Source organism: Crotalus tigris, unplaced genomic scaffold, assembly GCF_016545835.1.
Source record: "Crotalus tigris isolate CLP2741 ecotype Arizona unplaced genomic scaffold, ASM1654583v1 scf7180000017639.5415321, whole genome shotgun sequence".
Lineage (NCBI taxonomy): Eukaryota > Metazoa > Chordata > Lepidosauria > Squamata > Viperidae > Crotalus > Crotalus tigris.
Window position 1 is genome coordinate 1,386,904 of NW_024096532.1, and position 24,321 is coordinate 1,411,224.

Sequence of the window (24,321 nt, forward strand, 5' to 3'; positions counted from 1 at the left end):
GAGTGCCCAAACTGCAACCCAAAACTCACTTATTTATCGCCGGGTGCCAGGTGGGTCTGGCCCACTGGATGTGCGTGGCTGTGATCATGGCAAACTGGGTATGGCCAAGGTGGGTGTGGTCATCTTGATGTTGCTTGTGGGGAGGGATGCCTGTGGGGGCCGGACAGGGTGGGGGAGATCCAGGGGGTCTCTGGCAGGTGGGCAGTGGGCAGGAGGCTCATTCTGAAGGGTGAGGCAAGGCAGGACGGGGGTGCCATTGTCGCAGGGCAAGGCGAGGCAGGGACCGGGGCGGCTGCAGCCTGATACCATCGGCCCCCACACACAGAGGCCAGTGAGCACATGGGGGCCGCCAGTGTCCGTCAGCAGCCAGTCTGCCGGCCTGTCAGTCAGCACACTCTGGGACTCCGCAGCCCACCCCCAGCAGTTCAGAGAAGCCACCTCTGAGCTGGACGGCCGGCCGATGGCTGAGGAGGTGATGCAGTGGGTCATGCCCAGGAAAAGGAGAGCATGCGAGGCCAGGAGGGATAGAATGGGGGGGAGGGATGCATCCGGCCACGTAGAACCTCAGCGAGTTAGCAGGCAACTGGTTGAAGGACAGTTGCCATCTCCAGGGCATGGTCCGCGTGTCCACAGAGAGGCTCTGAGTGCCGCCTCTGGCATGCGTGCCATAGGTTCGCCACCACTGGCATATACTGTCACAAACGGCTGTTTTAAGAGAAACAGTGACAACCTGCTACACCAGTTGGGGAAGAAAGAGGTCAATGATTTAATGTGGTGTAGCGGCCCAGTTAATTGTGGCTTATATGCCTTATTCACTTTCCTTGGTAGAGCCAAGAGGTGCTAGTAAAAACTGCAGGCACAATTTGTGCAATGTATTAAGCCAAGCAGACTGGTTCATAAGTGTGTGCTTGTCTCCATCTTACAGAGTGTGCTGAGCTTTTAAGGCTTGTCTGAATATGTTTATCAATCCAGAATGACTGCCAGTTTTGGTTACAGAAACTGGAGTTTTCCCTTTAAACACAGTCCATGTCATACTGCATTGCTATGTGCACAGTATTTGCCCTCTTAAATAATTAGAACAATGTTAGGAAAGAACTGCTTTTAAAAATAAAGTTAGCTACCTTAATTCTGAATTCTGCAAGCTAAGGACTTCAGGTTTTCATGACCCCATCACCTTTACGTAGCCCCCCCCCCCGGTATGTACATATGCACATACACACCTTTGCATCAGTTTGGACTCCTGGACAAGACTTGCCTGGACAAGACTCTGAAGTTTTCTTGGAAATATTTTTGAGCAGAGGTTTGCCGTGGCCTCCTGCCTAGGGCTGAGAGTGAGTGACCGACTGATGTCATCCAGCTGGCTTTGTGCCTAAGACAGGATTAGAACTCATGGTCTCCCGATTCTAGCCTGTTGCCTTAATCATTGCATTATACTGGCTCTTTTATACCTTAGATCTTGGTTAAAGGAGGCACACCGTAAGATGCACTAATAATGAGAGTCTGCACGCTGTCAAGTTTAATTGGTTTAATGCATCATTCAAATCTTGCACAAAGTAGAAGCCATAAGCTTGAAGGTTGCTAAGTTGTATTTCTGTAACTCTTCAAAATCCAAAAATGCAAGCAGACTGCAGCTGTGGTTTGTTCAAATATTATCATTCCTAACTTGAGGGTATATTGGGAGCGGGGAATTCCCGATCCATATGGCTAGCGGGAAAGTCTTGGTATCTTTTGGATGTTACCTTGAGGAGGAAATGACAGGAAAAGAGTGCTAGTTCTCGCTCTCTTCTGGACTGGCAAAGATATGCTAAATTCTTAAACTGACACATAGAGCAATTTGCATAAATACACAGGTCAATAGCACAAAAATGACTTCCTTTAATACAGACTTCAATTGGCCTTTTAATCATGTTGGATCTCATGATGCCATAGATGGAGACCGTTAAAAATCTTGAAGGAAGATTAAAAGAACTCAGCCTTCCCTCAACACATGGGTTTCCAACCAACATCCACAGAAAGTGCCTCTGCAGAACGAAACAGTGACTGTTTCTGTGCACTTTGGAATGCACAAGAACCACTTTTCCCCCCTTCCCTCATCTACCAGAATTACAAATCCAGAGTCCAGAAGGGCAAGTGTAAGAATGCTGAACACTGACCTCTCCAAAGAGTTCTTCCTCAATCTTGAAAGTGCAGAAAGTTTCTGCTTAAATTCTTGCTTCCCCATTCAAAGTTTATGGATACAAGTTAAGTCCGTTGTGGATTCAGTTCAATGACCTAAGCTAATCCACTGAATATTCTTACACGTTGACTCCAAGCTTTTGTCCCTTGCTTAAACTCCATCATCACTTCTGCTACCATTTCCCCCACTCCAGCAGTTCAGATCACCTTTCACTGGGTTAGAGTTAAGGAGTCAGATGTGATTGATGTCCTGCTGTTCCTTAAATCCTGGTTGGTATTCAAGGAAAAAAGATGCCTGCAAGGCACCCTGATGGCCAGCCTATGTATACAGGGGCCAGCCTCAGTCAAAATCAGAACAGACACCAGGGCTAGGAAACTTTGAGTAATGGAGCAACTTGTCCTGGGGACTGGACTGCTGCCAGGCAGAGCTGAGAACATCATCCTGTTCACACTGGAAATCCTCTTCAGTTTTTATCTGCAGCCACAAAAATCAAAATGTATTATTAGTTGTGCAGGAGTCATCAATCTCTGTAGTTAAAATAAGTCAGGTTTCATATATTTGCATAAGCTGACCTACTGTATTTCTGTGTCATTTTAATTTTTCTAATAAAGATATCAACCACTTCTAGATTTTGATTTCTCTCACCCACAATTCAGAACTAGGATAGCTCTTTAAGTCTGGCCAAGTTTACTAATTTAAGGAAAACAGAAATGCAACTGTTTCCCAGTTTCTGGAGTGTGAGTGAATGTCTATCATTCTATCTTCATCACAATTCATACATAGCATGGTGGAAAGAATAAAAACATCTACCGTACTTTCGGCATATAAAACAACTTTCTAAAGCATTGAAATCAGCGCCGAAGTCGGGGGTCGTCTTATATGCCGAGTTGTCTTATACGCCAGAAATTACGGTAGTTTCCAGCCTATAAGACGATTTTCTAGGCATGCAACTTGGCGTCGAAGTCGGGGGTCGTCTTATACGCCGGGTTGCCTTATACGCCGGAAAATACGGTAATCTAAATTCATGTTAGATAACATTCACTCCTGTGACTTCTGGATAAGCATATAATGCAATCATTTGATGGATAGGAGAAAATATGTGGTGACCATTGTTTAAAAGATGAACTTAGCCTGGAAAAACAAGTAATTGTTAGAAAGAAACTAAAGATTGTCTTGCTCTGATTTGTAACAGAGAGGGAAGGTGAAACACTGTAAGATTCCAAGATTCTGTTATTGTAGCCTACAGTATATCAATACAGGTAGTCCCAGCTTAACAGCCCAAATTGGAACAGGATTTTCTATCAATAAGCAAAGTTGTTAGGCAAAACATCATGCAACCACACTGCATATCAATGGCAGTTCCAGTAGTAGTCTTGGTTGTGCTCAATAGGCCAGAACTCATGCTTCTTCTGCCCTGTTGGGCTGGACTCTGCTTCAACTCCACCAGCCATCTATCTTCCATCCTTTGGGCTGCCTTAAAGTCTGGATACCTCTGCTACCCCAGCTGACTTTTGCTATCTTCCCCCCAATGCCAGTATGTGCCAACCTAGCTGTTCTTGAGGTAGCTGCTAGCTGCACGAGGCCCCGAGAAGACCGTGCGGAGATCTTGCACCCAGCCAGCAGCTGCCTTGGCCAGGTATATCTTGTCAGCAGGAGGAAAAAGACAGCGAAGGTCTGGGAGCAGTGGGGAGTGCCAAGTGGTGGGGGCAGCAGAGGCAGAGGGCAATGGAGTACGGTGGCCAAAAGGGCAGATGGGAGAGGGATAGACAGGAGGTTGATTTAGATTGCAGAACCATCAAACGTTCCCAGTACCTGTACAGGGAAATCGTCCATGGGCAGCAATGTTGGGGCTGCTCGACGCAGCCTCCCTTCCTTCTCCTCTCGCAGATGACGTCGCCGCTTCTTGCTGACGGGGCCTTCGCTAGGGGAGAGGCTCTCTGGCTCTTGGGCAGACAGGCACCTGGGGGCTTCTTTCTCACAGGGCTCATTCCCTGCGTTGCCAGGAGTTGCAACATCTGCACTATGGATCCCTTCATCCTAAATAGAGAAAGCGATGCAACTAGAATCCTCCCACTTTTAACATTTTCCCCCAATGGGAAGCCACACAGTATTTACAATATGTGGGGGGAGGAGGCTCTGGGAGGGGGGGAGAGAGAGACTTGACCTTGCTTTTCTATCCAGTTTGGGGACAGAATCCAATGAAGGTAGCAAAGAAGTCATGCTTGATTCCTCCCTACAAAGGCACTTACAACTTCATGGCATTTGGCTATCAAACTCTTCTATTTTTGCAGAAGAGGAGCTGTTCTGGAACACTACTCATTGGGGGAGGGGCAGCAAGTTTGTTTATTTGTTTATTAAATTTATTTGCTGCCTGCTTCGCCATGGGGCTACTCTAGACAGCTTACAACAATAAAAAGAAAGGAAAAGAATATAAACAGAAGTATGATAGCAGAATAAAATAATGAAAAAGAAGACAATGAGAATACAACAATAGGATGATCAAAAAAAAAAAGATGGATGTATAGAGAGTAGGGAGAAGAAGGTGGAGTCTGCCATCAATCCAGCAGCCACCACGATCCCAGCCAACCAGTAGAGCTAGGTCTTCAGGCTTTTGCGGAAAGATAGGAGGGTGAGTGGAAGGATGATGGGTGACAATTAAAGGGGAGACTTAACCACCTCTAAATCTATTTCCGTTCCCTGCCCTTCCCTGATAGATTTTGCCGGTTCCCCCCAAATAACAGGGAACCTTGTTAAGAGTCTCAGAAGACCTAGCGAGAGGAGGTCCAGGGTGGGCATTCTCTGTAGCAGCTAACCCTCCTTTGGAATAGCTGCCCCCTGCACCCAAGGAAGAATGGTCTCCACGCCTTCCAGAAGCAGGTGAAAACATGGCTTTTCCAGAAGGCTTCCTGGAATTAGTTATAATCAGTGGCGCCATATCAATAATTAACAATGAAACATTATTTCCATTTTCATTTGGAAAATTAGATTATGGATTTTACTATTTTAACTAATTGTATTACTTAGCTTTAAATGGTTTTGTGTTTTGTATACCCTATAAACCAGCTAAATAAACACCTTTTACCACTGCCCTTCCCCAAAACACATGGATCTGTTTGTGAATCAGGAAATTAACACTTAATGTATTTTATTTGTTTGGACACAACCTGTGTACTCCACAATAGTGTTTTGTTATTCTAGTTTATGGTTTACTGTAGCATATTGCAAGGATGTAGCTGCTGTGTCTTTAAATCAGGGCTTTTCAACCAGTGGTATGCGTACCACTTGTGGTACATTAACGAGTGGCAGGTGGTATGCAGCCCTGCCTAGCCAAGTGTAGTGGGGTAGAGAAAGAGCTAGCGCAGGCAATAACTTACAGTGAGAGAGTCCTCTAGAACTGCAGAGTGGCTGAAGCTGAGCCTCACCCCAGGCTCACTTCTGGCTCACCCTCCCCCATGAGAGAGGAGGAGGAGGGGGGGGCAGAGACAGAAGCTATAAAAGGAGACAATTTGGATGGGAGAGGGGAAAAAAAGAAGCAGCCTCAGGAGGTGGAGTCAGCTCTAGCTGCACTGAAGGGGAAGGGTGGGGGGGAGAGGAGAGGAGATCAAGGAGTCCAAGCAGGCCGGCCATGAGCAGATCTACAACTTCTGTGGCAGCCACCTGTGCTGGCAGCAACAGGCAAGAAATGCAGCAGGGGAGGGGTCGCCCTACAGGAGGAATGAAGAAAGGTAGCATCAGCTGGAGGTAAGACACAGAGGGAGGGAATGGAGAGTGGAAGGATTCTTTTGTGCTTTTGTGACTTTGAAGTTCTGGGATTTGTGCAATGTGGGCTTTGTGTTCTTAAGCAATGTTTGGCAATTTCTATTTGACTGATGGCTGATGTCTCCTGTTAGCTTCTATTGTTCTGCTATTGTTAGCTGTAAGTTTTGCTGCAAGGGATTTTGAAGTATTTTTCTCTTGAATAGATTTTGCCTGTAGCATTCCTTTACTTATGAATGGAGCCATTTGGGGAGGCTGTCTTAGCCGGCAGTCAATACTTACTACATTACTCATTAACTTTCTTTTCTAGCCAGCAGCTAATTCTTAAAGGGGAATGTGCCTTTTTAAGCTATTTCCCTCAGCAGCTTGTCTTTTCTGTCTCTGGAGGCTTTTCCTTGTTTGATGAATATATGGAAGAGGGAAAATATGGGGGGGAGGTTTCAAATTCTTCCTTCAGAAGGAGGTGGGCATGAGAAAGAGGGAGGCAGGGAAGGAGGGAGGGAGGGAAGGAAGGAAGTCCCGCCTTAGCACTTGGCCACTAGCAGCCCTGCCATTGACTTTGCTTGTCAAAAGGTTGCAAAAAGGGATTATATGACCCTGGAACACTATAATCATCATAAATGTGAATCAGTTGCCAAGCATCCAAATATAAATCACATGACCTTGGGCATGCTGCAATGGTCATAAGTGTGAAAAATGGTCAAAGTCATTTCAGTGCAATTGTAACTTTGAACAGGTTTTTTTTTGGGGGGGGGTGTCATCAAGTTTTTGACACCTTGCTAGGTGGTACTCGAATATTGCCATAGCCTAAAAGTGGTATAGTCAGTGAAAAGGTTGAAAAGCCCTGTTTTAAATGACCCAGTTATACCTATAGCCTAAATTAGCAATCATTAAATTAAGTCATATTTATATTTATTTAAGAAATGTATAGGACCATCTATCTTATATACAACAATGCTTGGAAGCTCACAATAAACAACCAGTAAAAACAGAGATAAAACAACAGTTCCACACTTTACAAGGGAAAACATCACACTTCCCAACCCAGCACTACATTATCATCATATCGGTTCCACATTTGCTGGGCTCACTCCCCTCCTAGCCCAATACTTGTGGAAAGAGCTAGGACTTTACAGCCTTCCAGAAGGCTAAGAGGAAAGGGTCCCTCCAGATCTCAATGAAATAAATAGAAATGTTAGCATGTATGATAATATTCTTTCCTGGAGACAAATCAAGCATTAACATGGCTCTTGACTCTTGCTGACTTTTCCATAGTCCTAGAATTAAGAAACTGGAAAAAAGGAGCAAGTGTCAGGGGCACATAGACACTCTGCTTAGCTCATCCACATTGTAATTACATGTCTTAGCTGCATTCACATATCACATGCATCGCTACTGCATAAGACACAACCAAATGCACACGTTATGCTAAGGCTTAAACCATCATTTAGAAATAATATGTATGAATTCATACAACACCCAAACAAGCAAACAATCTTAAGGATGAGAGCAATGTGTAAACCCGGCATTATCTAAAGCTCTTTCTTACCTCCAAGACAATATCAAGGTGGCTTTGTCTGTAATCGTCCCCATAGGAATCCAAAACTCTCATTAGAAACCTCAGAAGTAGAAGAAAGACATTCTTTTAAACCAACTCTTTTGTATAACTGTGCTCTTTTCTAACCAGGAGTCCTGACTCACAAAATGAAAAATGGGGTGAAAACAGATTGTTTTAGATGAAAAGTTAAAATTTATCTCTTTGGTATAAACATGCAGCCTTTTTGTTCAGAAGCAGTGTTATCATTAAATCCTGATGAAGTACAATTTCCAGAAGACCTAACCAGTACAGGTTATTGTTGCTGTCCTGGGAAGGGCAGCTCAGCAAATTCTGAAAAGTCACAAGTTCCCCTTCCAAAATTAAATATCCTCTGGGTCCAATGCAGCTAGTTTTTTAAATGGTAGCACTGCACAAAGGGGAATATACATAACACTTTGCACCTACTGTATCTTCTGACTCACCTCCTTTCCTGTTTGAGACGCAGTGTTATTCTCTGGACCTGATGGAGCCGATTTAACATTCTTTCATTCACCTACAATGGGGATCAATATTAGCTGGACATCTTTTTTCCATTTACTCAACAATTCCCTCCTCTTCCACCTCAATCTTCACTTAACAGTTGTGTTACTTAAATTTTTCACTGTAGCTCTGTGTAGTATCCACATAGTTCTTTTTCCTGAACACCTATGCTATTGTAAACAGCATGCTGGATTGAGGCCAGAAAGACTTAGGTTCAACCCTTCATCCAACCTTATATAGTAAGAGACCTCTCCCACCCTCTCTCTCAAGTCTATTTATTTCACGAGATTGTTGTTAAAAACATTGCTAATAAACAGGGGAAAACATATTCACTCCAGTCATGTACCTGTTCTAACTCCTTGCAACGTTGGGCAAGCACTTGACACTTGCGTCGAGTCATCTCCTGTTGCCGCAACATATCCTCCTCTTCCTCTTCTTCTGGTATCCCGCCATCAGCAAATTCCACCTCAGTCTCTAACTCACTTTCTAGGATATTTCCACCAAAAAGAGGGGGCAATGCCAGCTCTGAGCCAGGAGGCACTGAAAATTCTTCAAAACTCACAGCAGCCATGACCCTGTTCTAAACATTTTAAGAGAAAGCAATAAATATAAAATAACCACAGTTATATCAACTTGATCACAGTAAAATAATCCAGGGATTCACTTGAAAAACATTACATCTTTCCAAACATTTGAGCTAATCACTCTGTCAGATTAACCTACCATATAGGGTTGTTGTTTTGTGTGTATGTGTGGGGGGGAAATAGAAGAGAAAGAGAGAAAGGAAGAAAGAAAGAAAATATAGATCTATGAAATAAAGAGGTAAATCCAATACTTAAAATAGAATACAGATGATTTATAGTCACCTCTATTGATATATTTAGAGTATGTAATAATTCTGTTGATATTTTTGTGAAAATAAGTCCTGCTTAATTAAATATAACCTGTTTTAGATCATATAAGATTGCATGTTTTCCCTTTGGTTACTACAGGGTAGTCCTTGACTTACAATCATTCATTTACCGATAATTCAAAGTTACAGTAGCATTGAAAAAAGTGAATTACAACCAGCCCTTGCACTTGCAACTGTCACTGCATCCCCAAAGTCACATGATCAAAATATGATTGCTTGGCAACTGGCATATATTTACCATGGTTGCAGCATCCTGAGATCATCTGTTTGTCATCTGCAACTTTCCTGGCCAGGTTCTAACAAGCAAAGTCAATGGGGAAGCTGGATTTGCTTAATGACGTGATTCACTTAACAACTACAGTAATTTGCTTAACAATAAAGACAAAAAAGGTCGTAAAATCAGTTGTGACTCACTTAGCAACAGGAATTCTGGTCCCAAGTCAAGAACTACTTGTAAGTTGAAAACAAATGCAGAGAATATAACTTAAGGAAACCACTTCCAAACTGTTGCCCTTCGCGTTTAGTGCATTTGGAAATTGCCAGGTAATCACCATACTTGTTAGGAAAACGGAAAATGCAACCTCAACACAGAGTACCAAGCTGAATTATACTTGGTTTGAATTACAGTATCACAAGATAAGTAACAATTATTTTAGTGAACTGACTAGGAGGGCTTTTAATTCAAGTCAGAAAGAGGCATCCGTTAACGCTTCTATAAAGAGGCGAAGCTCCACTTTTTGAGAGTGACGGGGCATTGTAAGACCCAACACCAGTAAACAGCGTCAGGCTGCAAAATGCCAATTTCCCAAAATGAGATTTTTCCGATATCAAACCTACCTCAGTCTCTACGCTATTCCTACCTTTTTCAATGAGACCATGAAAAATACAGGGACGATCTGACGCCGATTGATGACGTATTCAAGCAGCTAACAAAAGCGCTGTAGCAACAAAGAAGTTTCGAGCCCGCGGTTTAATTGGAGGAAGGGAGGCGTCGCATTCCGATGATCTCTGAGCATAAATTGACCCGACCCTGACAGAAGAGTCTGTCGCATTACATTTACATAAACGGAACATTTTCTCGATCTTGTTCCATGAATGGAGAGAAGGCCGCACAAAAAGAGATGATGATGTAACCATAGGTTCCGGAAGTCCGTAGTCATAGAGTAGGCATTGTAGAAGCCGACCCATCGTTCGAAACGGAACGTTTCTGCAATTACTGTATTTCCAGGCGTCCATAGAGTTAAGAGGGCAAGACAAGCCCTTTGCTCATCGGCGTTACGCCACGCAAATGGCGTCCAAACCGGAATCGGAAGTAATATGCCTTAGGCTACTTCTTTCTTCAGTTCTTAGTTTCGCTTTTGGGGCTTCCATGATGAACGTAGGAGCGACGTGCTTTGTTGCGTGAAGGCTTTAACGGGGGACTGAGAAGAAGCCGGAGCGTCGTTGTGAAGTGAAAAGGAAGCCGGTGAGGAGGAATAGAAATCCTTAATAAGTGGAGGAGACTGGACTGGGGTTAATGCCTGTTTAATCTCCAGACTAATTGAAACGCTAATTCTCCCCCCGATCCGCCTAACAACCGTCTGAGGTAAGCTAGGAGGGGGCCGCTTGGGGCTCAGCTGGTTTGGCGAACCCTATGGCCCATTGAGAGATCCTAACTGGCTCTCCCCAGTGTTTTCGCAGCTGCTGTGCCTAGCCTCTCGATCGTATTTTAGTACTTGGCTACTGTAACCATACGCCTTATAAAAACGGTCTGTTATTTCAGAAAACTGCCCTTTAGATTTAATTGTTTTTCTTGGTTTTGCTCTTCAATTTTCCTTTGTAAAGCAGAGTTTAAAACAATTGTTTTTAGCTTTATGATTTCACAGTTTTATTAATTTATAATATAAAATGCAAAAGCAAATAGGAAAAATAAGGGAGGAAGGAGACGTGTAGAAAAGAAGGGAGAAAAGAAAAAAAAGACATTGACTTTCGACTCCCTCTGGTGCAGTAGAATAAAACAATAACATCAAACCTCAGCTTTTTACTTTAACATAATAGTATAAACTAGCCATTTCTATAATAACAAATCTTATCTGCTCAGTAAAACCCAAAATCAAAGTATCTTTATGAACTTTTTTCGGATTTGCCTTTTTCAAGTTTGTCCTTCATTTTTTCCAGGAAAATATGGTTATTATAAGTATTATGCCATATTCATAGTGGAGCTCCCTCCCTTCCCCCCCCATTTTCTGATATACCTATAGGAGTTTTTATGGGCTGAGAGAAAGGATAGGTCTTCATACTGTCATGCAGGTGCTGCAAATTAGGAACTTGTATCAGATGCCTTTTATGTAATTGTGACATTTGTACAACATTATGTGTGTCACAATTTTGAGATCGGTATGAATTGTTATATACAGCCTTCTTTTACCTCAACACCATTCTCTCCCTGTCTCAATTTTCTTGCATTGGAGCTGTTACTATTTTTACTCTTCTTTTTTATTAGGTTCTGTATAACAAATGTCACACATTTAATATCACAGTAGAATTTTTTACAACATGCTTCACTTGGCTACTGAAAAAAACTCATTTGGGGGGGGGGTTGCATGCTACATTGACACCAGATATCATGTGCATACAACGCATAACCCACTAGGTTTTCTTTCGAAGATATTTCCTTACCAGATTCCTCAATGCCTTCAAAAATGGCGGAGCTTCTAAAGTGCTATCTTTGGTGGAAAAGTTTTTTTTTAAAATTAAGGGAGATATGCTGAGATGTATCTGCCTTGAAAAAACACATGTTAATTGCATGGTTCAGTCAAACATCACAAGATGACCATGGGAAATATTTTATGACATTTGATATAATGTCATAAAATGTTTTATGATAATTTTTATATCATAAAATGTTTTATAAAATTTGTCAAATTTCAGCTATGGGAGTCATTGGTTCCGGCTTTTGAACACACTCTCTAAGTTAGCCCATTTGAGATAACCTTGATTCAAAAAGTATTGCCCCCCAATGCACCATTTTCCCAAGTTAAAAGTTACACACAGACAAACAGGAAAGTTTTAGTAGTATATTAGACAATCTTTGTATGCGGGGTCATCCTTTCAGGGATATTTCCTTACCAGACTTCAAAAGTGACAGAAGTCCTAATACTGCCTTCACTGGAAAATATAGGATACATTCAGAGAAGTACCGTATCTGCCTTGAAAATAGCCAAATTGAACTGTATAGCACAGTCAAATATCAGCATAGGAAATGTTTTATGAGAGGAAATGTTTTGTGTTATATCATATTCTGCTGTATGATAATTATAAATGTTTTATAATATTTGTTATATTTCAATTCCACAGGAATTTGGGGTCCCAAAGGTGAGAGGGGAAAGCTGGGAAGTTCACATGTTTTTTTAGGAATGATTGTTGGTATGCACCATGGCGTGTTTGGAAGTACTTGAAAGGCTGAGGGATTCTATGATAGAAACTAAGATATTAGAAAGGACGTATTGGGAGGAACTAGTAAGATCTGAAATTTTTTGACTGAAATGGATTCAATAAGAAAGCAATTACAACTGTGGTAAAGAAGAAATTCCTTCAGACAGAATGAAAGAGAAAGGAATTGAAGGGCAGCATCCCAGATTGTTGTGCTTATACAGATTCTAAGATTGTGTATTACTTTCTAGAGAGTTTCATAGATTACAATTATTACATGGTAACTGAGCCTTACTAAGGATTATATTCCTTTACTGGCATCTGGAAATTGAAATCTTACCTTCTGAAGGGTGATTGGTTGCAGAAATATAGGATTGGAACTGTTTAATGAGAGGAAAGATGAATGTAAGGCTGAATCATAATTTAATTACTGTAGGGTTTTTTTTAATTAGCCCTGGTTTGACTGACTTCTCTATTTCAGTTTTATTCTCTTTTCAGCCTTGATCCACCATGTCTCTAGCAGATGAGCTTTTGGCTGACCTTGAAGAGGCAGCGGAGGAAGAAGATGGCAGTTTTGCAGATGAAGAGGATGAGTCTCCCATTGAAGATGTCCATGAAGAGATGCAACTGGATCTGGCAACTGATTCGGTCAAGAGTATTGCCAAGCTGTGGGATAGCAAAATGGTAAGAGAAATAGACATCTTTCATATAGAAGAGGACTCACCAATTTAATATGTTTGTGAAGTCATCTCTATGATCATGCCAATTTGACCAGAGGGAGGTGCAGTCAGAAATAAAATACACCTTAGAAATTAGAAAGATACTAAATGTCCCTTAAATGGCTTTCGGTTAAATAATAAGGTTATATTTCAGAATTGATTTTGGCCTCAACACATGTTCTGTAACCTGCCATTACTGTTTTACACTCTGAAGTTCACGATGGAGGAAAGCATGACCTTAGATCTTTTTATTCCTTTTGTGCAGTTTGCTGAAATTATGTTGAAGATTGAGGAGTACATCAGTAAGCAACCAAAAGCATCTGAAGGTATTGTTTGATTCAAATTTGTCTATGAAGAAACAGCAGTATTGATAATACTTCTCTTAATTTTTTTTTTTTAGCCTATTGAGGTCACATCCTGTTCCTGCATTAAGACAGCTCATTTCCCTTCCGTCAAGAGCTTGGACATGTCTATGAACCCACATCACAGTGAGCTGCACTGCATAGATTTCGACTATCCTCTTTTTTTCTCCCCAGTTCTAGGTCCAGTAGAGGCTGCTCCCGAATACAGAGTCATTGTGGATGCCAATAACCTCACTGTAGAGATTGAGAACGAACTGAGTGAGTGAAAAACCTTGGCTGTTGATTTGGGATAGGGCAAGGAACGCACTGTGTTATATAGTGATGCATCTGTACCGATGTCAATACAATGGATTTCTGGGAAAGGAATATGAATTAACAGTGTAGAAGTATGAAGTACAAGGATATATAAGTGGGCTAATTGTTATGCCATGAAATGTATGGCAGTTCAAAAGCTGTTTTAGGAAATGTTCCTCTTTCAACAACAAAAAATTAAGTCTGGACTATTTCTAGAGAATTTTTTTGATTTAGCAGTATTAAAATAAACTAGGGCAGAATACTTTTGATGGCTGGCTTTAAAAACCAAAAAAGACTCGCTGAGATTCTCTGAGCGATTTCCTTTGCAAGTAATCCTCAACTTACAACCACAATTGATCCCACAATTTCCATTGCGAAGCCAAATAGTTAAGTACGTTTTGCTCCATTTCATGACCTTTCTTGCCACATTTGTTAAGTGAATCATTGTAGCTGTTAAGTCAGTAACCTGGTTGTTAAGTGAATCTGGCTTCCCCATTGCTGGTCAGAGGGTTGCAAAGGTTGATCATGCCCGTTGGCTAAGCATCCAAATTTTGATCATGGGGATGCTGCAATGGTTGCAAATGTGAAAAGGCGTCTTAAATCACTTTTTAGTCACTAAATGAATGGTTGTAACTCGAGGACTATCTGTATTGTTTCTCACCTATTAACAGAAATCTTGCCAAACTAAAGCAGACTGTGCATCATAAAATGTGCACTCTGGGAACTGTTAAGGAGGAACCATCTTCGCCCTCTTTCTCTCACACAAACTTTCTAAACTGCAAAGTCTCTTGCTCCTCTGAAATGCCCTCCCTCCCTCCTGGGAATTCGGAAAACATTCCATCACACCTCCCTACCTGGCAAGTGCCAGATGTACTGGATCAGAACATTATTACCATCCTGCCTTGGAATTACAGAGCTTGAAGCCTAATCCATCGATAGATTATTAAATTGAGGAAACCTGTTCCACGCTTCCAATCACCTCAATGCTTTATGGATTGCTGTCTTTTGTCTCTAGATATTATACATAAGTTTATCCGAGACAAATACTCCAAGCGATTCCCAGAATTAGAATCCCTTGTTCCCAATGCTTTGGATTACATCCGGACTGTCAAGGTATTGTGTTTGTTCTTAAACTATGCAAAGTTCATTCTTCTGTTTACTCTCATGAATACACCCTGCCTGTCCTCTGGAACGAGTTTCCCCCCTTCCCCCCGATTAAAATGGATGCCATTCTGCTGCTGTTTAGAAGAGCTGTGAAGACTCAGCTCCTCACCCAGGCCTTCAGTGAGGGAGACTGAAGCCTTTCCTTCATTCTGCCTGCCATTGTGTGTCTTTATTTTTTATTGTTTTTACTGACATTTCTTTGATTGTTGTCCAGAGAAATTGAGATTCAGGTGGCAAGTAAGTTTAATTTATGATTACCATCCTCCTCCATTGTGTTTCTGCATTCTTAACACTCTCACCCTATTGGTTACTTTTTTTGCTGATTCACTGGCCATATAAGAATTTGCATTTAGATGCATTTAAAAGTACTGACTGAAACTCAGTACTTTTCTTCAGCTTTACCTTTTCTGGTATTCTCCAGATACATTAAATCAGCCCAAACCAGGCATTTCTCTTATTTTAAAAGTTGAAATCCTGCACATGTGGTGGGAATAAAATACAGAAATGGAAATTATAGGTAAGTTCCAGTTTTATGAATCATGTATGAATCTGGCATGAAAGCCACCTTGGCCAATCCCTCTGTCTTAGCCCAAACCACCTCACAGGGTAGTTATGGGAGGAATGAGAGGAGGAAGGAGTAGTGTGTATGGTTGTAGCCTTAAAATATTTATAAAAATAATAGAAGTGGGATAAAAATCAATTAAAAATAGGTGCAGGAAATGTTGATGCTGATCCTTACTGAGTCACAGAAGTTCTTCCATGTATATAGGAAGATAACGAGAACACTAACATTTGTTTCTCTGAAATATTTTTTAGACTTTGTTCTCAGCCAGATGTGCACACTGACTTAAAAAGATGCCTAAGGTTGTCCTTCAGGCTTGCTGTGCACAAGGCATGACAGAAGGAATTGGAAAGGAGGGGGGAAAAACAGGCTCTGTTTTTAGTTACAAAAGCTGAAGGAAGCACCTTGCAGTGCTACATCTCTGGCAAGGATGAGACTGAGAGATTAGATGATATTCTATAGAGAATAGAATATAACTAGAATACAGAGAATAGAAACTTCAGCCTCTCGATGGTCCATGGTTCATCTATTAATGAACAATTCCTGAACAGGCTTATCTGACGGCCTGGCATTTTGAAATCAGATGCAATATCTGTGGTATTTCTCACAGTGCCGGTCAACCCAGCATGTATTTGTACGAAAATTCATGGCCGATACCAAAAGCTAACCTTCAAATGTTGGACATTTGCAGGAACTGGGCAACAGTTTGGACAAATGCAAGAACAACGAAAACCTTCAACAGATTCTTACCAATGCCACAATCATGGTGGTCAGTGTCACTGCATCCACTACCCAAGGGTAAGCTGGGTCCTCTGTAAGAACCAAGGGGAGGATTTAGAAGGGATTTGGGAGATCAGGTCTGGATAGGGGCTGGGGCCAAATCCATACAGGGCCAAAACACCCACAGATGTTCCACTCCTGACTGAAGGTGGGGCATTCCTTTAATTATTCTTAATTCTTTGCACACTGAGATTTTCCAGCCTTCTCTTTGGTGTGCTTTTTTTCACCTTCACTGCTGGAGGAGTCGCCCCTGAGCATGGCCCACACGGAGCAGCGCAGCCAATGACATGGCAGCGTAGACAAGACTCTGCCCTTACGCCCCATCCCGTACAGTTGATGCTGTGGGCGCGGGCAGAGGGCGTGGCCGCCATGGCGCTGCTGGGCTGCCTGGGCAATCTGCGGCGGGCCCTGGAGGCGGTGAATGGCCCTGCGGGCAGGCGGGGTGGGGGCAGGGCAGGGGGTGGAGTGGGGGTGGGGCCAGTTTTTGGGCACTCAGTCTCTAAAAGGTTCACCATCACTGATCTATAGGATGCTACTGAGAGACCCTAATGAAAAGGACCTGGCTTTAGCGTGTTGCTAATATCAGTGATGCAAAATGAATATGAAATTACAAGAGGGCCCTTTCTGTCACTGCAGGCAACAGTTGACCGAGGAAGAACTAGAACGCATTGAGGAGGCCTGTGACATGGCCCTAGAGCTGAACCAATCGAAGCACCGTATCTATGAGTATGTGGAATCCCGTATGTCCTTCATTGCCCCAAATTTGTCCATCATTGTTGGGGCCTCCACTGCTGCCAAGATCATGGGTACGTTTGTTGCTGGAGAGCTGTGCGCTGCACATAGAGTTTTTGACTAAGCTGTAGAGTTGCAGGAAATATGTGGTTTTTAGAGGGAAGTTAAATCTTTCCCCTCTGAAAGGATGATTTTGTTTTGTTATTAGCACAAACTATTTTGCCCTTATACTTCAGCTTTATCAGAATAATTCACACGTGAGCTGTTTTTTTTTTTCATTTAAAACAATGGAATCAAGAAATGCCCGGCTGAACAGTAAAGATTCAATTTCTGATATACGATTAATTCTGGCAAAACTCCGCAGTTGGGGATTAGCAAGTGTCCTTCTTTGTGGACAGCAAGTTCAACTTCCCAGGGAGAGGCCCCTCTCTTCCAATCTCAACAAGTGGGGAAAGTGACATGCCAAAAATTGGCTGATCAAAAGCCTTGAAGCTTCTTGGCTGTTTGATCCTGCTGTATGATGTTCACTCTCTGTTTCTTCTTTGATTAAGGCATTGCTGGTGGCCTCACCAACCTTTCCAAGATGCCAGCTTGCAACATCATGCTCCTGGGAGCCCAGAGAAAAACTCTCTCAGGCTTTTCCAGCACTTCTGTATTGCCACACACTGGTTACATCTACCATAGTGACATTGTACAATCATTGCCTCCGGTAGGTGTGTGAATCTGAAGCTCCTTTTCTGATTGATGTATTCGTGCATCAGGCTCCAGCATTGATTTTTATTCATTCTTTGTAGGATCTGCGGAGGAAAGCCGCACGTTTGGTGTCGGCAAAATGCACCCTAGCAGCTCGAGTAGACAGCTTCCATGAGAGTTCTGAAGGGAAGGTGAGGCATGCAGGTTAAGGGCTTTAAGGCAGCCATCTGGCTCTCTGGTCTGGTGGAGGAAGAAGAGGTTGGGGGGGAGGGGAGGGGATAGTTTTGTGTGCGCCGTTTTCACAAATGCAGCTTTGCAAGTGCATGCACACACTCACCCACCATTTCTGAATGGGCACATCCTAGCACTGGGCCGCAGACCAGTGGTTGGGGACCTCTGCTCTTGGACACTGGGGTAATAGCAGGGATAGGAACATAAGTCAGACTTCCTGGGACATCTCTAAGTGAAGTTTTAAAGACTTTGTTTTACTGAAGATATGCAACAAGTCTCGTAAGATATGGACCTTCTTCAGAAAGCTATTTAATCCTTCTGGAGCAAAGTTGGGTATCAGCAGTAATTATTGCTTTTGTGTTCATAAACATCGTAGAGAATCCATAGAGTCTTAATAAGGAAATGGGTAATTCCCCTAAATGAAAGGGGATTTAGATTGGCTTGTCGAGACAAGGAAGAAAGGTATCTCTGGCTGCACATCTTCCTGTTCCTCTTCCTAGAGAAGAGCAGAATTGACTTTGCAGTCCTGATTATCTCTACCCCAAAATATCTTAAGTATCTTAGATTGAGAGGTGCTAGCTGGCTCAAGGTTTGTCAGAGTCTGGGTTGTTTTTGAACTTGAGTTTCCAGGTTCTAGTATAACCTATTACCCTTCCTATTTTTGTGAGAAGACAATTTTCAGTTTGGCCTAGGGAATGGATCTACTGTGAGAGGCAGATTAAAAATGAAGTAACTGATTTTTCGGTAGGGAAAGATTACAAAGATCCAGCTAGGCCAAGAGGACAGGTTGAGAAAGCCAATAGATCAGCTTTAGTCTGTAGGGATGTAATCAGTCTAGTCTTTATAGTATAACTCAACCTCTTCAGATAACTGAGGAATCATAAAAAAAATCTGAACCTTGGGTTTGTCTTAGGGTGTTGCACAAGTACATGCATGGAGTCTACGAACAGCAGATACAGCAACCAATTTTCTCCAGTCAAAGCTGGAACTCTCACTTTTCCCACTTTGATGCAATGTTGCTCTCCAGAGCTTTTCACTAATGTGACCTCCAGCTTGAAAAGAGCTCCTTTTGCCTGCTGCAACTTCATCTTTTACTTCTGTTAATCCATCCAGGTTGGATATGACCTGAAGGAAGAGATTGAGAGGAAGTTTGATAAGTGGCAGGAGCCGCCTCCAGTGAAGCAAGTGAAGCCACTGCCAGCCCCTCTGGATGGACAGAGGAAGAAACGGGGAGGCCGCAGGTATGGGGATCCGGGCAAAAAGCTTCGGAAGAGCTAAGGGGGGAAGGTCCGGTCAAATGCCAGGACGTGAGAAGCAGGTCAATTAATATCTGTCTGTCAGGGTTTTTTGTTTTCCAAGAACTGGGCACACCACAGCATAACACATCTCTACACAGTATTTTATTGCAGTACATACCATCCCTAACAATAGACTATCACTCTCTACCCTTGCAGGACTTACAAGATGATGTTGCCATGTAAATATGTCATTAACACTCTTAATACTTAGTTTAAGCCAAAATCTGTGGATAAATTGACATACAATCTTCCTTCCAAAAGTTCTTACACTAGTTAGGATGAGGCTTCAGTGTGTTTTATTCCTCTTTGAGTTGCTACTGAGCTCTTGCAAGATGTGCTGCTCATTGTAGCTTGTGGTCCTGGCAGTTGACCGACAGTTGTCTTGCCTATTGCAATACCTCCCAATCTCCAGACATTGCCTCCAGTGCCCCATCTGAATGCTATTTGCTTTTCTCCTCGCCTCCTGTAGACAGACAGACACAGTTTATTTTGTTCATTGACCAGGACGCTCATTTTTATTGTGGTAGAGCTAAGAACTGCTTCCAACTATTTGGAAAGGGGGGAAGGATTAAGTACACAAAATCGGGGACCCATACCCAGGGATTCTGATATTCAGCGCACGAGACATCTGGATTTTAGGTTATAATATAAATTGATCCTTATTATGGTCATAGACTAGCATAGGTCATAGCACAATAAACTTGCAATTTTCAGTTTGATTTTTTTTTTAAATCTTTTTGCTGGCTTCAGGTATCGTAAGATGAAAGAACGCCTCGGCTTAACAGAAATCCGGAAGCAGGCAAACCGGATGAGCTTTGGAGAGGTAGGAGATTCTGCACCGTCGCAGAATCTTTCTCTGGGTTGCTTTCAAATGTCTTCGGTTCTCATTCTTCACATCTGAGGAATGAAGTTATAGGTGGAAACTTAAATGTTTTATTTCTTCATATAAGAAATACATGGTTTTGTTAAGTAACTACCAGAACTTGATTGCTTTCCTCTTTAAGCCGTGTTCAGGGCTGCTTTTTGAACATACTGATTTGAATTGAGAACACAAATATTTCTGCCTTCAAAAACGCTTCTCATAAAAAAAGGCAAAACATCATAAATCTTTCAAGCTGGCACTCCAGTATCCATCCTGAGTTTTGTTTCTAATGATTCTAGGTTGGGGAGCATCCCCCCTGAAGCAGCAGGTCTATAACTCGGGGATACTCCTAAACTTAACAAGTGTTGCCGAGTAGGCAGGGGAGAGTGAGGTTAGGGTTAGGGTTAGTTGCACCAGTTTTGTAGCCCTTCCGGGAGCATGATTCCCCGTTGACAACTCCCTATGCCCTTATTATCTCTTAAATCAACTATTGTAGTACAGGTAGTCCTCGTCTTATGACCACATTTGGGACTGGAACTTCCATTAAGTGATCATTAAGTGAGTCACAGATAAGTGAATCATGTGGTCATTAAGCAAATCTGGCTTCATCCATTGACTTTATCAGAAGCCTCCTGGAACAATTGCAAATGGCAACCGTGTGATCCTGGGACACTGCAACCATTATAAATACATGCTGGTTGCCAAGCACTTAAATTTTGATCATGTGACCGCAAGGACACTGACAGTCATAAGTGCGATGTCTGGTCATAAGTCCCTTTTTTCAGCACCATTATTAACTTCAAATGGTTGTTAAATGAAAAGTCATTAAGTTGAATATTATCTATATATATTTCAAGATATTTTGAAGATTACCCAGAGTATGCCGTTGGCATGAAATGCAGCTGATAGATGAGATTTACCAGTGCTATATAACAGTACTGTAAGCATGGCATTAACTACCAAAAGGTTCTTGAGTACAATTCCAGATGCTGGTTTTAACCTAAAATGCTGTATATGTTCACGTGTTTGGGTATCTGAAGAGTCATTCGCTTGAGGTAGAACCAACCCATGTGGTCCATTTGGGTACAGCTTCTGTAAAATGAAAAGAATCCTTTGGAGGTACAGAAATGATATAAATACATTTTACTTCACTTCCTCTCATGCCTTTCTTAGATTGAAGAAGATGCTTACCAAGAAGACCTTGGGTTCAGTCTTGGCCATTTAGGCAAATCAGGAAGTGGCCGTGTCCGGCAGACCCAAGTCAACGAGGCCACAAAGGCCCGCATCTCAAAAACACTGCAGGTGAGGAAATGGAGAACATTGCAGTGTTCAATTTCTGGTTTTGTCCTTCTAAGATTGTGTTTTTCTGGCACAATCTCATTACAAATGCTTTGGGCTTTTATAGACCTCCAGAAAAAGGTTTAGTGCTTTTGACTGAATGCATACAACATGCTGCAGTTTAATGTTTTATTGCACAGCTGTCCAACCTTGGCAACTTTAAGATTTGTGGACTTCAATTCCCAGCATTCTCCAGCCAACCATCTGGAAGTTGAAGTCTACAAGTCTTAAAGTTACCAAGGTCAGACATCCCTGCTTTATTGCATGTGAATGCCACCATTGTAGTTTGTAAACTGTAGTTCAGTCATTGCATACAGTCATAGTCACAAGATCAGCTGTGTAATCTTTTATCACTGTGTGATTGTTTTGAACATGTATGCATTGATTCTTGCTTAGGACTCTTTGGAAGTCCCTCCCTGCCCAAAGCCTTTTGCCCTCTACCTTGATAAAGTGCTTCTTGAAGCCTGAAAGCTTTACTGTGCTTAAATTAGCTGCCTGTTCTAATAGCATAGCTTACCATTAGAATTTTACTTTGGGGAAGACTGAAAATGTTCCCAGAGGACATCTAGAATACTTGATCCCTACCATTTCTAGCTACTGATTTTCATATGTGACATATTAAATACAAGTAGTCTGCAACTTACAATCACAGTTGGGCCCCAAATTTCCATTGCTAAGCAAGGCAGTTGTTTGCCCCATTTTACGATCTTTCCTGCTATGGTTATTAAGTGAATCACTACAGTTAAGTTGGTAACACAGTTGTTAAGCGAATCTGGCTTTCCCATTGATTCTGCTTGTCAGACGGTTGCAAAAGCTGATCATGTGACCCTCCAGGACACTGTAGCCATCATAAATACATGCCAGTTGCCGAGCATCCAAATCTTAATCACGTGACCATGGGGATGCTGAACGGTCTTAACTGTGAAAAACAGCCATGTCACATTTTTCTGTGCCATTGTAATTTCGAACAGTCACTAAACAAATGGTTACAAGCAGAAGCCTACCTGCATATATTATCCAATACATATTAAAACCCAAATGTCACCTTTTTTTGTCCCAATCAGCGCACACTCCAGAAGCAAAGCATGGTGTATGGGGGAAAATCAACCATCCGGGACCGTTCCTCTGGGACAGCTTCCAGTGTGGCCTTCACCCCACTGCAGGTAAAGCATTGCTCTTGACTTATATTCCAGTTTCCTGTTACTCATCCATAACAGGAATGCTAGATCATGCTTGGGAGGAATATGAGCCTCCTAAGAATCTTCTGCCTTGTCTTCTTTTTACAAAACAGACCAAACCAAATTATAAAGTAATTTTCTGTCTTCAGTACTTTCTGAGTTTGGTTGTTTTCTTGCAGACATTTCATTACCCAAACTAGATAAAATCATCACTGATTATGTTACTTAGTTTGGGTAATGAAACATCTGCAAGAAAATGAGCAAGCTCAGAGAGTACCAATGACCCCCTCATTTCAACTGCAAATCTTCTCCTTTGTTGGTAATCTGTCTCCAAGCTGGGGATACTGGAGTATATTACAGCCCTTCCTCTCTTTTTGAGCAGCCTCTTCTAACCTGATGCTCTCCGTTGTTTTGCAATTGCAACTCCTAGAATTCCACAGCTGAAGGTTGCCAGGCTGGATAAACTCTGCACAAATCTTTGTTTTTATTTTGCCCGTGCAATCTTTCTCCTATCTATTTGCAGGGTCTGGAGATTGTGAATCCACAGGCGGCTGAGAAGAAGGTCACTGAAGCCAATCAGAAGTACTTCTCCAGCATGGCAGAATTCTTAAAAGTAAAGAGTGAGAAGAGTGGCATTATGTCCACCTCATAGCAAATACGGATGCTGCTGTTTCGATCAGTTGGAACCACATCACACATGCTGATAGAAAAGTCTACACTGGACATGGACCTTGTTGAGGTTGAAGCTCAATAGATAATTTGACTTTTACAACTCAAGGTTCTTTCCAGATATCCTATTGACATCAGGTCCCCCCCCCCTTTCTGTTCTCATATAATCCACCAGAGAGCCTGCTATTGTTTTAACTATTGATGCAGTGGAATGGCCTAATAGAACTGAATTCAGTTTTCAAAATAAGTTAGTTAAGCAGTAAGCTATTTAATGGCATATACAAGCTGTCCTGAACAAACGTGTCCTGTCTTCCCCATCATATATTGTCTTATGTGTCAATTTTAAACTAATTTTGAAAATACACACTGAGATGCTACCATTCTTTTTCCATTGCTATCTAGGAGCACTGGGTAGCTAATCCTTCTAGATTCTGAGTTAAAAAGAGATTACTTAGATTAAAAAAAACACTTTGCTTCCTGTGCATTAGATTACATATTTCTCAGGAATTAATTGTAACAGGACTACATGTAGGAGGTGGGGCATTAGAAAGAATTTTTCTATAGTGCTTCTGTACTTGGGTGCCTCCCTATTGTGTGGGTTTGGGCTCCCAGGATTCCTTAGCCACGTGGCTATTGTTGAATTCGGGGGATTAAAGTCCACCCATATGGAAGTTTTCAAACTTGGGAAAAACTGCTATAATTAGGAGTGCACCTTCCTTAATTCATGTACGTCTAGATGGCCATGCTAACCTGGGAGTTGTAACCTAAGACCTTTGGACAGCACGGAGTTAGGGTAGGAGTTACTTATATTTAAAGGGGGAGAGGTAAGAGTGCGTCATATGTATCTAAACCAAAACTTGTGATGTTATATGTAATAATGTGGTTGAGTGTAACTGGGGATGACCTGATAAATTGCATTCTATTTCTAATACACAAGTGAATCGTTAAAAGAACATTTTTTTCTAACTTCCAGGTGTCAATGGGAATTTTATTTAGTGTTATTAAAATCATAGTTGTTAAAAATTAGTCTCTTTCTCAATCAAGGGCATAGGATCATGCTGGATATGTGTATATAACAATAAGACAGTGAATCTGAGCTGACATTT

General features: G+C 42.0%; 2 protein-coding genes across 12 annotated transcripts; one reads left to right on the forward strand and one right to left on the reverse strand.

The window, feature by feature from the left end:
• Positions 1-1,510: 1,510 nt before the first annotated feature.
• On the reverse strand, positions 1,511-10,101 carry TFPT (TCF3 fusion partner). Of its 4 annotated transcripts, XM_039335057.1 has the most exons (7): positions 9,783-10,101; positions 9,161-9,218; positions 8,356-8,589; positions 7,952-8,022; positions 7,482-7,551; positions 3,989-4,213; positions 1,511-2,650 (listed from the first exon to the last, which is right to left on the reverse strand). In XM_039335057.1, the coding sequence occupies exons 2-7, from the start codon at positions 9,161-9,163 to the stop codon at positions 2,516-2,518; spliced, it is 738 nt and encodes a 245-aa protein (XP_039190991.1). In that variant the 5' UTR covers positions 9,164-9,218; positions 9,783-10,101; the 3' UTR covers positions 1,511-2,515. The 4 variants fall into 4 exon arrangements, with proteins under 4 accessions (XP_039190991.1, XP_039190990.1, XP_039190992.1 ...); XM_039335056.1 differs by lacking the exon at positions 9,161-9,218; XM_039335058.1 differs by lacking the exon at positions 9,161-9,218 and having other exon boundaries at positions 9,760-9,801.
• A 156-nt stretch (positions 10,102-10,257) lies between these two features.
• Positions 10,258-24,238, forward strand: PRPF31 (pre-mRNA processing factor 31). Of its 8 annotated transcripts, none has more exons than XM_039335053.1 (15): positions 10,258-10,387; positions 12,259-12,276; positions 12,815-13,017; positions 13,318-13,378; positions 13,589-13,672; positions 14,724-14,821; positions 16,126-16,232; positions 16,851-17,020; positions 17,498-17,655; positions 17,741-17,830; positions 18,984-19,111; positions 19,919-19,991; positions 21,204-21,332; positions 22,433-22,531; positions 23,070-24,238. In XM_039335053.1, the coding sequence occupies exons 3-15, from the start codon at positions 12,844-12,846 to the stop codon at positions 23,196-23,198; spliced, it is 1,500 nt and encodes a 499-aa protein (XP_039190987.1). In that variant the 5' UTR covers positions 10,258-10,387; positions 12,259-12,276; positions 12,815-12,843; the 3' UTR covers positions 23,199-24,238. The 8 variants fall into 8 exon arrangements, with proteins under 8 accessions (XP_039190987.1, XP_039190988.1, XP_039190986.1 ...); XM_039335054.1 differs by having other exon boundaries at positions 12,832-13,017; XM_039335050.1 differs by having other exon boundaries at positions 10,308-10,507.
• Positions 24,239-24,321: the final 83 nt, after the last annotated feature.

What these genes read in the sequence shown, in the direction of transcription:
- PRPF31 (XM_039335053.1), top strand. Translation starts at nt 12,844, where the DNA reads ATGTCTCTAGCAGATGAGCTTTTGGCTGACCTTGAAGAGGCAGCGGAG. An exon ending in GCAACCAAAAGCATCTGAAG is followed by an intron (nt 13,379 to 13,588) that starts GTATTGTTTGAT and finishes TTTTCTCCCCAG; the next exon opens with TTCTAGGTCCAGTAGAGGCT. An exon ending in ATGAGAGTTCTGAAGGGAAG is followed by an intron (nt 17,831 to 18,983) that starts GTGAGGCATGCA and finishes TAATCCATCCAG; the next exon opens with GTTGGATATGACCTGAAGGA.
- TFPT (XM_039335056.1), bottom strand. An exon ending in GTTGCAAGGAGTTAGAACAG is followed by an intron (nt 8,023 to 8,355) that starts GTACATGACTGG and finishes TCCCCATTGTAG; the next exon opens with GTGAATGAAAGAATGTTAAA. An exon ending in TGGACGATTTCCCTGTACAG is followed by an intron (nt 2,651 to 3,988) that starts GTACTGGGAACG and finishes TTGTGGCTGCAG; the next exon opens with ATAAAAACTGAAGAGGATTT.